At 45.9% G+C, this 15,347-nt stretch overlaps 1 protein-coding gene across 3 annotated transcripts in view; it reads left to right on the forward strand.

Moving 5' to 3' along the window:
- Nucleotides 1-1,874: 1,874 nt before the first annotated feature.
- The window catches only part of MYOF (myoferlin), a 155,493-nt gene continuing 142,020 nt past the window's right edge, over nucleotides 1,875-15,347 (forward strand). For all 3 annotated transcript variants that reach the window (XM_060034462.1, XM_060034460.1, XM_060034461.1), the window contains exon 1: nucleotides 1,875-2,043. In XM_060034462.1, coding sequence (XP_059890445.1) covers nucleotides 1,956-2,043 — 88 coding nt within the window. In that variant the 5' untranslated portion in view covers nucleotides 1,875-1,955. The remainder of the gene's footprint in view (nucleotides 2,044-15,347) is intronic.

Here is a 15,347-nt window from a genome sequence, read left to right on the forward strand (position 1 = left end):
TATGCATTTTTCTGTAAATATATTTAACAATGAAAGGGAGAAATAAAAACCAGCTCCAAAATACAAACAAACATAATGTTGTCTATATTCCACTAAAATATATACTGTATTTAGTCTACATGTCCACTAAATACAATAATGTATATGACATTGGGTTTATTGGTTCTTTATATAAGCCATTGAGAAATTCACTGAGACAGAAGAATTCCTGCAGGTGGGTCTTTTTCAGTGCACTTGAAGTGTTTGCTTACAGGTGGGTCTTCTCGGTTGGTTGTGTGTTCAGAAGCAAAAGGAAGTCCTACGTTTTTTCATTCTTAGTTTCAGCCTTTTCTTCTGAAACACAATGAGATCCTAATGTAAACCCAATTTGCATTAACGGAAATGCTATGAAATGCCGTGAATAAGGATGAACTTCTGGTTGTAGATGTGTGGAATTTACTATGTGCTTTTTGCCAGGCCCCCGCACTTAGACCTTGACCTTATGACAATCTTCACCTTCATTTTACGGATGAGATAACTGCAGAAGAGAGGGATTTACCAACTTGTAAGGTGACATAGCTCAAGAGTGACGAATCAGGGACCCACACGCAGGTCTGGCTGACTACTATCCCCAGGCCTCTTCTAGTGATCTTAATCACCAGGCTACACCACCTAACACACCCTCTAGGCCATAAAGACCTTTTCCTTGGCCAAACTTTAGTCAAGCTCCTGAACTTTCTCCTAGGCCCATCTGTGTATTTCCTTGTAAAATTTAGTTTTAGCGAGAACCTTGCTGAGTCAGTTTAACCAGAACTCCCCTCCCTCCATATCTGATCACTCTGTATCTTGTGGGGTGCCTCGTTCTCCACCATCACCCAGGTAATGTCTCGTCACCCTGACCTATGTTCAGTAAGAATCCTGTTAGGTCGGTTGAGCCAGAATCCCCTTTTCCCCCCTAATACTTTCTTCTGGTAATTTCCATTCACTGACCCCCAACCTGCTCCCTGGCTATAAATTCCCCCTTGTCCATGCCCTATTCAGAGTTGAGTCCAAATTCCCTCCTACACTGAAAGAGTCCTTCCCCTTGAATAAAGTCTTCCTTACCCACTTCAACAAGTGTCATCGAATACCTTTTTCTTTAACAAAGGAAAGGAAGACACTGCTGGGGTCTAGATCCTGAAAGAGTGGAGAACTCCATTTTCACTAAAGACGGCTAGCAGCTTTTGATGGACCAGGAAAACTTCGGTCACCAGCTCTCACCTCGTAAGGATTTTTAAAGAAGTCCTATGGCGAATCCTTTTGTGACTGAAAACGATCAGCTCCCAGGACACTGATTTTGTAAACCGCGATCACCACCTCCGGATTGGGCTTGCTTGAAATAAACTCAGTTATTTCTCTGCCATACAATAGGGGGCACCCTTTAACTGATTAAAAACAAATTGTTCTCTAACTTGTTGCTGCGTGGGTGAGTTCAACAGCAGGAGAGAAGAAATGGCAAAAGTAAAAAGAAAATTTTAAATGACGCAGTAAAGTTTTAAAACTCCACGAAGCTCAGCAAAGAATGGAAGGGGTAACAGAAATCCAATTAATTGGGCTTCACAAATTTGTTGCTCTTAGCTGCAGCGTCTTAGTGGTCTCTTGACCTGTCCACATTTATTAGCTACAAATCCTTTTCAGTTTCATTTGCTGCCCTAATTATTTTTAGCTGAGGTTTTGTCCTTTTCACTCCCACATTTCCCGAATTCTTAAGTGGGTGCCTGCGGCGCTGCGGAGGCTCGGGCATTTGGGTATCAGTTTACACGTAACCTTCAGTAAATACAGTAATCCGTCAGGGACCCACCCATCGCCTCTCCTCCTTTCCTCTTCGCTGGAGAAGTCTTCCCCCGCCTTCTCTCCCGGGCGGCGCGGCCGCGAGCTCCAGAGCCCGTGTCTTCTTAACTTCGTTGCTGAAATTTGGTTTCTGCCCATTGAGAGCCATGCTTCGAGTGATTGTTGAATCTGCCAGCAATATCCCTAAAACGAAATTTGGGAAACCGGATCCTATTGTTTCTGTTATTTTTAAGGGTAAGGACAAGTTTTCTTCTTTTTCTCCAGTCCTGTTTTGGAATGGTAGTTTCTTGGGTCCCATTCTTTGAAAGTCTGCGAATGATCAAATCCTCTGCGGCTTTAGCTGGAGTTTGTTGCCTGTGCAGGTCAGGGGAGAGGATGGATTTCTGTGGAAGGCATTTTCCCCAGGGCTTTGAGACCCATTGAATGACCTGATGTTTTAACTCTAATAATGTGATTTCTATAAGCCCCTGGAGGGAAAGATGTACCAAATTTCAAGTATCAAAAAGGTCTATGTTGGTTCAGATTAAGAGTTTCAGCAGTCTTGTATGCACTTTTTATTTCCTCTGCTTGTGAGAAATGGGTAAAGGAGGAAAAAGCACAATTAAGTTGTTCCAGGTATCATTACTCCGTTAAACAGACCCCTGCTGCTTTTATCGTCACTGGGCTTCTGGGAGGTGGAGTAAAGTTATTAGTTTGGTTTGTTTTCATGTTAATTTGTGCCTTTTTGTAATTGTTCTTCATCTCTCCAAAGTTGGGATGTTTTGTTTTTTTGTTTGTTCGTTGCATGTTTGGCAGCTTTTAAATTGCTTTAAATGAGCTCGGAACAATGCAAGTCTGAAGTTTTGGGCATCTAGTTTGGACTTGCTGAATGACTTTGGGCATGTGACCTCATTTCTCTGGATGTCAGTTTTCTTTTGTGCAAAACAGGTGAGGGCGTTTAGACTAGACCATCTTTACAAGGCGTATTGTAATTCCAACAGGTTATTTTTCGGGACATTTGATTGCAGTGGAGGGAACAGGAGCGGTTGGAGTGATGGCACACTCCCAGCCATTGTAGGTGTTTCTAGTTTTGGCTGGAGTGGTGTGGCTAAAGCTGAATTTAGGAGCTTTATCATTTTCTGTTTGTCCAAGGTCATTGGTAAGATTGCCAGCTCACTCCTTGGCAGGAGGAATGAGAGGGAGTGAGAGGGGAGGGCAGAAAAAGTGGGAGCCTTGATGGGTATGTGGTTCCTGACCACACCTCAGCACACTCTCTCTTCCTCCAGGAACCTGACTACTTCTCCCTTATGGTTTCTGAGTAATCTGTGCCTTTCTCCTTTCTTTTGTCAATTTTATCTGTTTCTTTCCTTAAACCTCTCCCTCTGAGATGAGCAGGAAAATGCCAGAAATGAAACCCAAAGCTGCCAAATGATTGTTTAGTTAAAAAAAAAAAAAGATCTGGAAGTTGGATTCTTAAAGGACAATGTAGTTTGAGAATCTGGTTAGTGAATATCATGTAGTCATGTTATGTCAGAGTTCATTTGCATGTATTCTTTTAAAAATATTTTTCTCTTTTTAATTTTATTTTTAAATTTATTTTTTTATTGCAGTAACATTGGTTTATAACATTTTATAAGTTGCATGTGTACAACATTATATTTCGACTTCTGTATACATTACAACATGCTCATCACCAAAAACTTAGTTTCCATTCTTCACCACACAGTCGATCCCCTTTACACATTTTGCCTTCCTCCCCATTCTTTCCCATCTGGTTACCACTACTCTGTTCTCTGTATCTGCAGGTTTGTTTTTGTTTCGTTTTGGTTTGTTCATTTGTTTTTTGTTTGTTTGTTCTTTATATTCCACATATGAGAGAAATCATATGGCATTTGTCTTCCTCTATCTGACTTATTTCATTTAGCATAATAACCTCAAGGTCTATCCATGTTGTTGCAATGGCAAGATTTCCCCTTTTTTTATTTCGGAGTAGTATTTCCATTGCATATATATACCATATCTTCTTTATCCATTCATCCATTGATGGGCACTTAGGTTATTTCCATACCTTGGCTATTGTAAATAATGCTGCAATGAACGTAGGGGTGCACATATCTTTTCAAATTAGTGTTTTTGTGTTCTTTAGATAAATGCCAGAAGTGGGATAGCTGAATCATATGGTAGTTCTATTCTTAATTTTTTGAGGAATCTCTATACTGTTTTTCATAGTGGCTGCATTTATTCACATCCCCACCAACAATGTATGAGGGTTCCCTTTTCTTTACATCCTCACCAACACTTGTTATTTCTTGCCTTTTTGATAATAACCATAGTGACAGGTGTGAGGTGATATCTCACTGTGGTTTTATAATTTTTTTTTCTTGAAGCAGCTACATAATAGAGACATAACATGAAAAGTTTGTTTCCTTCACCATTGACATGTAAAGACACGTTCAATCTGGTGATGTCATGGGGCAAGTCATATAGATTATAATGAAATTAAAATTTAACACTATATTGAAATCTGACTTGTTATTTGTCTGGAGTGTATATGCATTGGTCAAACTTAAATGACTAAAAGTATGTCTGCCTTAGCTATGGACATAAACACTCAACTGAAAGTGAAAAACTTCAGTTAAGGTGGGCAAATATAGGCTATCTAAACCATTACTTTTGCTAGGTTATTTAACTTCAGTCTGTTTTCCAGTCTCCTTTCATAGTATCAGTTGAGCAGTAAAGTCATTCATTCATTCATTCATCTGATAAGCAACCCGATGGAAGAAACAACTCAACTTAAAGTAGGAACATCTGGACTCTGGCTAACGTTGACAAAGTAGCCGATGACCCAGATTTAATCACCCAAGTCTCAAATTTCTCAGCTGTGGAATCATGGGAACTGATCTTGAGATTTCTTCCAGCTTTAAGGTTTTATAATTTTACAGTTCCATGTACTGAATAACTGCTCTCAGCAAGGTATGGAAGGCATTGCCTTAGGCACTAAAGCAGATATAGTAATGAATATAGCATTTTTCTTGCTTTCAATCTATTCCAATGGTTTAAAACACTGGTGATGGCAAACCCTTTCCAGGAGTGCCTTCCAATTTTGAGTACTGGGTAAGATTAAGTAACATTGTTCTTTTTTTTTTTCTTTTACTGTTTTTTATTTTTGGCTGCATTGTGTCTTTGTTGTTGCATGTGGGCTTTTCTCTAGTTGTGGTGAGCGGGGGCTACTCTTCATTGCGCGCGGGCTTCTCACTGCGGTGGCTTCTCTTTGTTGCGGAGCATGGGCTCTAGGCGCGCTGGCTTCAGTAGTTGTGGCTCGCGGGCTCAGTAGTTGTGGTGCATGGGCTTAGTTGCTCCACGGCATGTGGGATCTTCCCGGACCAGGGCTCAAACCCGTGCACCCTGCATTGGCAGGCAGATTCTTAACCACTGCTCCACCAGGGAATTCGCTAACATTAAGTTCTGACAGAACTGAGGATACTGATACCACCATATATCCATCAGTGGGAATGGAGCAAAGCTGGATGCACTTCACAGGGTGGCGTGGGGGAGAGTGGGGAGAGTAGGATGTAAAAAGCCCTAACAGAGGATCAAGGCAGCACCGAAGAAAGCCCCTGAATTTACTGAAATGTGTACAATTTTGCCTCTTGAGTACATAAAACAGCAAGGTCAGGCAGTAAGCAACACTTCTCAAGCGGTAGGATGGTGGGAAGAATGGCCAAGTGATGGGAGTGTTAATGGTGATACCTGTATAGACAGTGAGGCCCCCTGTTAGACTGTAGTTGGGAATGTGCTGTACTGACAACCAACTGGTTTAGAGTTGACCTCAGTCTCTCGTGTACAGTCCCCTTCTGAGACTGAACTTCTTAGGACCTAGTATGAACCAGGAGGATTTGGGGGTTACTGGAGTCCCTGTGGTGTGGATGTCATGGATACTTAGCAGTGCAGAAGGAGATTATGGAAACCACAAAACCCACTTGATTTTTCATGTTCTTTGGGTTCACCAGGTTCCGAGAACCAGCTCTGAATCTTAAGATCAGAGTGCCTGCCAGCCAGAGGTGGCCATTTTCCCTTGAGTTTCACGCAGACAGCCAGGTTGTGAGACTGAATCTAGCTGAGATTAGATTAGACAGACTTCTGAGGCCTCTCTCAACGTGAAGACTTTGTTTTGTTTTGTTTTAATTAATTAATTTATTTATCTTGGGCTGCGTTGGGTCTTCGTTGCTGCGTGCGGGCTTTCTCTAGTTGCGGCGAGCGGGGTCTACTCTTCGTTGTGGTGCGTGGGCTTCTCATTGCGGTGGCTTCTCTTCTTGCGGAGCACGGGCTCTAGGCGCGCAGGCTTCAGTAGTTGTGGCACATGGGCTCAGTAGTTGTGGCTCGCGGCCTCTAGAGCGCAGGCTCAGTAGTTGTGGCACATGGGCTTAGCAGCTCCGCAGTATGTGGGATCTTCCCGGACCAGGGCTTGAACCTGTGTCCCCTGCATTGGCAGGCGGATTCTTAACCACTGCTCCACCAGGGAAGTCCCACAGTTGCCTTTTAAAAGTCAATCAGTGTGACTTGTTTTCCTCCTCCACGACAGATCTTAACTGCATGCCCTCAAGGCATGTTCAGGGGCTCTGGTCTTTGTCTGGTTTGGGTTTACTGGTGAGTCTCTGGCTCGGCCAAGAAGGCATGGGGTTTTTATATCCTCTGCCGCATCTAACATGTCACTGATGTTGAATATACCTTTTAAAGGTTGACCCTAGAAACAATGCCCTGGCAAGAGATTTGAGACCTCTTAGCTCAATAAAGTCATTGATTCTTGGTCCTGAAAGGGACCATCAGAAGTCCGCCATTCTCCCTTCTTTCAGGAAGAATTACGCTTAATATTCTCTCAGGTGCTTTGTGGATGAGGCTTGGCAAAGGGCCACTTCACACATTTCTAACGCTGAGTGCCTAACACCTGCTACCCAGGGGCAAACCGGTGTCGTGCTACTTTTTGCTTTCTTGATCCTGACAAGAAAGATGTGAAGCTGCCAGTTTTATGTTGAAAATTCATACATGAAACGTGCAGTGGTCTGTAAGGCATAATGCATCTGCTGTGATACGGCAGCCGTGACCTTACCTACTTTGTAATTTCTATTGAACAGCTGTTCTGTTGAATAGGGGTGTGCTTCAAGTGGGTCTGAGCAGAGTTTTCACGCAGAAACAGCTGCTTAGACATCTGACACCTTAAGCCTTATCAGCTAACTTGGCCTTAGGCATTAGGATGCAAAGCCTAGGAGCCCTGGGCTTTGGAGCCAGGGAGCCCTAGGAATGAGGAGCCCTAGGAATGAGGATCCCAGTTCTCCCCTCTTAACTTCCTAAGTGCTCATGAGCTAATGAATTAAAACCTTCAGCTTCAGAGTTCTTAATAACACCTCTTACCTCGCAGAGGTGTTTGAGGATTAAATGAATACACATGTGAAATTGCACATGGGAATTCCTAAACTTCCTTCCCTATTCGATAACGTTTTCTTTTATGGAGCCCTAAAATGTACCAGACAGTATATCAGAAATCAAGTCTAGAAAAATACGTATAACATGGGTAGGTCTTCTAGGGAAGCAACTGGTTGGAACACAAGAATGAGTTACAAACCAGAATAGACATGCAAAAATTATAATGCAAAAGCAGATGGAAGCGTGAAAAGCTCCATGGACAAAGTGTCCTCGAGTTGGTCTTAAAGGATGAGTGGAAATTTGACAGAAGTAATGAAAACAAAGACATTCTAGGTTTGGAACAGCACCAAAAAAGGCCAGGGAGCCACGGGCCTGTGGGGTGAGGTTGACAGAGTAATCTGGTGTGATTGGGATTGCGCTTTACTCACAAATCACTGGGGGGCCACTAGGCTGCGTTGTGGACAGATTAGTTCTAGTCAGGTAGACTAATTAGGTGGTTTACTAGTTGAGGCAAATGCTTTCCACAGCAGAGGGAGCTCATTCCAGGGCTAGAATGAGAAGGCAGGAGCTAATGTGAAAGATACTAAGGAAGCAGCCCAATCGAATTAAATGAATAAGAAAACCTTGCTGGGCAGGCCAGTTGGGCCATCCTTCCTCACTCTCGTCTGTAAAATAGGACATGAGGGTTAGGGTTAGGGAGTGTTTAGCCTGTGCATACCTGCAGGGCTGGGTGGGGTGTCTCTGCCAGAGGCCAGCCTGAGGGCATTAGCTACCTGAGACTGGAGAGGGAGGCCCCCGGAAGAGGTAGAAGAGAGGCACAGAAATAGAAAGTGATACCAAAGACACATTTTGCTATTCTCCCAAAGGTCAAATGGGGAGCATTTCCTCAACCAAGCTGAGCTGTGATCTCACTCACAAAAGGTCCTTCTCTCCCAACCCAGTTGTCCCACCTGAGGGACAAAGTGTCATGTCAGCAGTTGTTGAATTGCAAGGAACTCGGGTTTGCTCAAGTTTTTCCCCTAAAGTCAGAGAGAAATTTCCCAGAATACAATCATGGGTCTCACCTGTCGGGCAGGGAAGCCTTTGCTCTGGCTCCCCAGGGGACTGTGTGCCTCAGGCCTCCGCCCTTCCCTGCACTGCATCCGTCTCCTCTCTGCACATTGGCTGCCTTAGTGGGGACTCTTACCGCTGCTCCCTTGCAGTTAGCAGCTTGCATGGGGCTCTGGGTTACCACGGAGATGACTTGGTCCTGACTCCACATCTGCTACAGCATCTGTGTCTCTTAATTGAGATGCTTGAGACCAAGACTCCAATTGGTTCAGTTTTGGTCTCACCCCTGGTCCAATCAGCTGTGGCAAGGAATACAGAATCCCGGGACAGACAAGGTGGATCCTACACAAGGTAAGCTTCGGAGGGCCGAGAACGTGAACCATCCAGTTTATCTCCCTCCAGTTTGGGGATTAGACCTGCTTCTTCCCATCTTTAAGCTGTAATCTGACCCCACCCCTACCCCTCCTTTAAGGAGCCCCCTTTCTTTGTAATCAACACATTACGTGAAAGGGGATGAACTTTGGACTGAGCAGAGTTTCACTTCTGACTTTATCACTAGGAGCTAAATCTTTGGGGCAACTATGTTCCTGAGCTTTTCTTTCCTTGCCTATAAAATGGGGAGAATTACATGTACCTCACAAGGGTACTCTTAAGGATCAACGGTGATAAAACACTATCACAGTGCCTGGCGCGTAGGAGTTATGTGGCAAATGCTCATTTCCTCCCCCTTTTATGCCTGACTCCTTCCGCACTGCTGGGGGTACATACAGAACCCTGGGGGACGTCTGAGGGGTGGCCCAGGCTTACATGAATAAATGGGATGCCCTTCAGCTGTGGCGCACAGGCGGCTTGAAGGCAGAGCCCACGTTTGATTCATCTGTGAGAGCACATGATAGCCTCTCAGCTAGGCATATAGCAGGGTTTTTTTTAAATGGTGCTGTAATATACATAGCATAAAATTTACCTTTTAAATCATTTTTAAATGTACAGTTCTACTTTCTGTCTCTCTGTTTGATGACTCTTAAGTACCTGGTACAAGTGGAATCATGCAATATTGGTTCTTTTGTGACAGGCTTATTTCACTTGGCAGACTGTCTTCAAGTTTTATCCATGTTGTGGCATGTGTCAGAATTCCCTTCCGTTTTTAAGGCTAAATAATATTCCATAGTATGTCTATACCACATTTTGTTTATACATTCGTCCACTGATGGACCTGAGTTGCTTCCACCTGTTAGCTATTGTGAATCATGCTGTGAACGTGGGCGTACAAATATCGTTTGAGTCCCAGCTTTCAGTTCTTTGAGGTTTATACCTAGACGTAGAATTGTTGGATCATTTGGTAAATCTATGTTTAATTTTTTGAGATACCACCATACTGTTTTCCATCGTGACTGCACTATTTTACATTCCCCCCAACAGTGCAAAAGGGTTCCAATTTCTTTGCCACCACTTGTTTTTTTCTGTGGTTTTTGTTTGTTTGTTTGGGGATAATAGTCATCCTAAGGGATATAAACGGTAGATTCTTAGCAACTCTCTGTTGACTTGGATTTTCGGCTCACATTTGCCTCATTAACTCAAAGTGAGAATCCCTGCAGTGTTTCTGCAGCCTCAGTGGCCAGCAATGAAGCAGCCCTCCTGGGACCGGAAGCCTGCCTGTCAGGGGCTCAGCAGCAGGCTTGAGAGCCTGGTGGCCTCTTGACCAGTGGGGCCCTGGCCTTGTGAGGTCTGTGCAGCCAAGGTTGTGCTGAGAGTCATAGCAGAGCAGAAGGCAAGTGGGAAATAGCCTTGTCCCTGCAGTACCAGGTCTTCCGGTTGGTCTGGGCTCCCCAGGCCAAGGCTGGAACCAGAGGTCACCCTGCTTCTCCCAGCAGCACATCCTGGGAGATCAGAGTAGCCCTAGATCAGGTGCCCTGTAGTTCTGTCCCCTAACATCCTATACTCCTTTGTGGCGTCTATTGGAACATGTAGTTATGTATTTGCTGGCTTATTTGATTTGTGTGCCTCTTCAATCATACTGGAAGCTTCATGAGGGCAGGGACCATGTCTCTTTCTCCAGCACCTAGCTCAGTGCCTGGCCAATAGTAGATGACCAATAAATAATGTTGAATGAATGATTCTGGCTCCTCCCTTCAGTCATTCAGTTTAGGATCTCAGAGGCCAGGGGGACCACGTAGGACCAAATGAGACCAGATCCCTGTGACCACAAACTACAAAACTGATCTTGAGTATTTAGGACTTCAGGGTTTCCTTCCACATGCTGTTTGGGATTCATTAAGCTGCATCTCAAAGGAAGCTGGAAGGCAGGGGAGCCCTAGCCTACCTCTGACCTTGACATTAGGGCTTTGGTCTAATTAACGACAAGAAACCTCTCTGAATCTCAGTTTTCCTAGCTGTGAAGTGGGTATAAGGCCTACCCATGAAGATTGTAAAAGTCAAATGAGATGATGTCTTTAAGGTACCTGGACTAAAAATAGATGTTTATTCCCACCTCACCTCTCGAAGTCTGGCTTTACGCATGAGGAAACTGAGACAGAGACAGGTGAGGATTCATCTCTGGACTCTTGATTCCAGAGCCTCCGTGTGTCTTCCTGGAGGTCATCATGGTTACAGAGAAAAAAAAAATGTGCCTAAAACAACCAAGTCAAATTATGATCCCTTCCTCCCCTCTCTGAACGGATTGAATTGTTCCGTGTGCTAGGGGCATCTGGACCCAGTCTGAAAGAGGAAGACTGTGTACCAAGAACAAAAGAACTTTAAAAAAAGAAGAAGAAAAAACAAAACCCAGCCCTCCTGGGGTGAGTTTCCCCAGGGTATGAAAGCCTTTAGGACGCACTGTGACTCAGAAGCTCAGAGCCGACATAGCTTAGCAGTGAATCAGTTCCTGGAGAGTCAAGTGGGAGCCATTTTATTAGTGGCGACTACAACTCTTTACTTATTACATGTAAAGTATTAACATCCTAATATTTGAATGGCAGGGTGAGTTTCCACTTCCCCTTACCTTAGTTTTCTGGTTTATTACTTTCATCATCTTTTCATCCCAATAGCATAACTTATCAATTATAAAAAAAATCCCTTCCCTTATCCCTCTTTCATTATTTAAAAAAAGACAGGAAAAAAAAAAAAAAACCCATTCTTTTTGCTTATCTCTCCTCATTGTTGGAATTCACTGCCCGGGCAGTCCCTGTCTCTTTCCATCCTCTTTTTTGCTGCTGTTTCTTCCTACTGGTCCTCTCAGGCATAAACTCATTTAACAAATCTTGGTCGAGAGTGTACTTTGCCAGGCCTTGGGCTCAGCACCGCAAGCTGGATGGGAAACAAGCCAGACGTGGCCGCTGCCTGCACGCAGCTTGTAGTCTAGCTGTAGATCCAGCGAGAGTTCAGTGAATGCAGAGTTCAATGAGTTTAAACTCCTGGAAAGGAGGCATAAATTTTGCAGGTTATATTGATGACGAGCACTTTCTAGCTATGAAGCGTTGCACTAAAGCTTCACATGTATGCATTCATTTATTTCTCACCAAAAAAATGAAGTCCCTCACTTTACAGCTGAAGAGACCACGTCTTGGGGAGAGTGAGTTGCTTTGTTCAAGACCCCACACTAGGTTCCAGGTGGAGCTGGGATACACAGGCCCACCCTGAGGCTGTAACACCCACCCCTGTGTGGCGAGGCTGCATTTGACCCACCCTGGGGTAATTAGTGCACCTGGGCTCGGGGCTTAGCTCCCTAAGCCTGACAATCCAGGCTCTGTTTCCCTGGCCAAATTCAGCCCTGAAGGCATCTGATCAGACCAGTGCCAGGGCCTGGGGCTCTGGTGCCTTGAAGCCAGATACCTCTGGCTTCAGGGGTCTTGTCTGGGGCTCCAAATGCCCTTCAGTTTGTCCCAGTGTGCTGGACACATTACGGTGGCCTCCCATGTGTGACAGACATGGCCTGAGGAAGGAGCTTCTTCCCAGGGCGCTTACAGTGCAGAAAGCCCTTTCCTGGGCTTGGTCATGTTTGTTCTTCAGAACAACTCTAGCAGGTGTCCAGGACATGTATTGTTTATACTCATTTCACACATGAGCACCTTGAGTCTCAGAGAGGACAAGAGTGACCAAAGCTGGGTGACCAGGAAGAGGCAAGGACTCGAACCCCAGACCAAGACTCTTTGTCTCATGCACTTTCCCACTGCGTCGTGCGTGTCTGGCTTTCCCAGTGCTTGGCATCTCTCTTGCATTAAGTCTACCCTCCATCCTCTCCCACTAACAAGCCGCCATCCACAGACACTATCTGATCTCCAGTTTTCCCTCATACCTGCAGCAACTGACCAGCCCAGCTCTGCTCAAGAGCCCCAAGGCCAAAGCTCTTCTCAGCATAGGAAGGAGGGCTGAGTGTAGTGGATCAAAACTGCTGGCAAGGGCAAAAATCCCATTAAAAGAGAGGATTAATTATGGGATATCAGGATCTGAGGCTGAGTCGTCACTCAGCTAAGATTGTTGCCTAGGAGGGTTAGGATGGAGTTATCAAGCTTTTGACTCAGTGCTTTGTGCTTATTTTCAAAGTTCTTTTCTGTGACTCTTTCCTCTTGATACAATCTCTTAGAGTCAGGGAGGGCAGAGGAACTGGATCCTCTTCATGTTGGCTAATGGAGGCCGTTTATGATTCTGATGTGAATCCTACACAGAGGCATGTCCCTTGTGTCCTGGCACTCTCACGCTCTCTCCTTTGATCCTCAATGCAACCCTACGAGGTGACCTTTTTCATCCCCTTTTCCAGAACACTGAGGCCTTGAGGGGCTCTCTTGAAACAACAGGAAGTCATCTCCTCAAGCAGGGCCCGAAGTGAATCTGCAGAGCACCAGTCTTAATTCAGTCTCTGGCAGATTGTGTCTCAGAAACGTGTTAGCCAGAGTCACCAGAGATTAAGTCTTGGGAGCCAGAACACCTGCATCGAGATTATGGCTTTGTTTCTTACTAGCAGGTGAGCCTGGACAAACGACTTAATTTTATTGTGCTATTGGGCTTAAATAAGGACAATAATAGCAACAGGTAACATACAAAGCCCTTTGAAGAGTGCCTGGCATGAGCCCCAAATTTGGTACCTATTACTCCTGGGCATTAGGTTGCCATGTTTATTAATGACGAAATCTAGGTATGGAGAGCTGGAGTCAGTGCCCAAGGCCACCCAGCTGGTAAGTGGTGAAAATGTGGCAGGTTGCCTGGCACCCTCAGCCTGAGGTGCTGGTGAAGAGCACAGGTTTGGAAATGAGGCAGGCATGGGGCTGAAGCTCAGCTCTGCCAGTTAGTAGCTTTGTGATCTTGGGCAAGTCAGTTAACACCCCTGAACCTCAGTTTCCTCATCTGCAAAATGGGGATATTAGTACCTCCCTGTTGGGCTGCACCCTGCAGGCCTAAAAGGACTCTGCTTGCCCAGCTTCAAGATCAAAGAAAGAGCAGGGAGTCAGCAACAGAGACATCAATGGTTTAATGGAGGGGGGAGCTTACATGTCTGAAGCAAGGTCCTAGAGCAACACCCCACCATGTGTGGTGGACGGTGGGCAGGATATGGTAGCAGTCTTCACTGGGGTGGGGGGCAGGGGGTGGAGATTACCAGTTATAGGGGAATTGACGTCAGGTGGGCTTATTAGTCACCAGGCAAACCCGCAGAGGGGCACGCCCCTCACGGACCTTTTGATAAGAACAATCACCAGCTGGGGCCTGGGGCAAGTAAGTAGGAAGGTGAGTCAGGTGAGTAAGATATAGGAGAAGCAGGCACTGGTCGGGCAGGGGATGTACAGAGAACAAGAGAACAGCCTTCTTGAGTTGCCTGACCATGTACTTCACCCCTACATACCCTGTATAACCCTTACAATCTTGGTCCACCTCTCTTCCGAGATATCCCTGGGGTCAGGTACGTAGAGGGGCACTGCAACCAGATACCACAGATACAATACAGACAGGCCACCCCTGGTTTTCACAAACCCAGAGCCACCCCCAAGTGTGTGGTCAGGCCCCTCAAGATGGCTGTTCTCTTGCTCTCTGTACAACCCCTGCCCGACCAATGCCTGCTTCTCCTGTATCTTACTCACCTGACTCACCTTCCTAGGTACTTGCCCCAGGCCCCAGCTGGTGACTGTTCTCATCAAAGGGGCATGAAGGACGCGCCCCTCTGCTGGTTTCCCTGGTAACTAATGAGCCCACCTGATGTCAATTCCCTATAACTGGTAATCTCTCCTCCACCACACGGGGCCCCCTCCCCGGGAGCGAAGACTGCCGCCGCGTCCTACCCATCGTTCGCTGCACATGGTGGGGGTGTCGCTCCAGGACCTTGCTTCAGACGTGTAAGTGCCCCCCTCCATTAAATCATTGATGTCTCTGTTGCTGACTCTGGGCTCTTTCCTTGGTCTTGAAGCTGGGCAAGCACAGACCTTGGAGGCCTGCGGGGTGCAGCCCAACACTCCCGCATAAGGATTTGACGTGAATGTGTTTCAAGTGTCCGGCACAGAACGGATGCTGGTGTTCAGTTCTCCACCGAGAGAGCCGATCCAGGTGCCTGCCCGACCTGGGATCCTTTCATCTGCAGCCCAGGCAGTTGGCAGGGCTGGAACGTGACCACACCCCAGGGTCAGCTTTTAGGAAGTAGATGCTGTATGAGTTGTTCAGATTGACTGGGCTTCACCGCAGCTCCCCTGAGGATTTGGTTTTGATTCAAGAGTGTGTGTGCCTGAAGGGGCGGCTCCAGAGGCCACTGGGGCACTGGGAACAGAACGCTGAGCGGTAACCCAGCCTGCCTTTTTGTCTGGGCGTTCCTTTAATCAGCAACGTCAGCGACTGTTTCAGAAATTTACAAAACAGCCTCGCTTTGTGTCCCAGTTGCCATTTGGCCAAAATGCCTTTCTCTTAGAACCGGTTTGGCAACATCTCCTGGAGCATTACTGCAGCCGGTTGGGAAGCAAATAGAGATACTCCTTCAGCCAGGTTGACCTGGATGGGCCACCTGTCTTCATGAGTCCCTCTAACACCTGAGGGCGGAGTAGTGTCCTGCTGGCCCTTCCTGGAGCCTTCCCTGCTTCCTGGTTCTTGTGGACGTTCTTCTAGATGCTGGTAGCTGC

The sequence above is a fragment of the Delphinus delphis genome, chromosome 16, assembly GCF_949987515.2.
Source record: "Delphinus delphis chromosome 16, mDelDel1.2, whole genome shotgun sequence".
Classification (NCBI taxonomy): domain Eukaryota; kingdom Metazoa; phylum Chordata; class Mammalia; order Artiodactyla; family Delphinidae; genus Delphinus; species Delphinus delphis.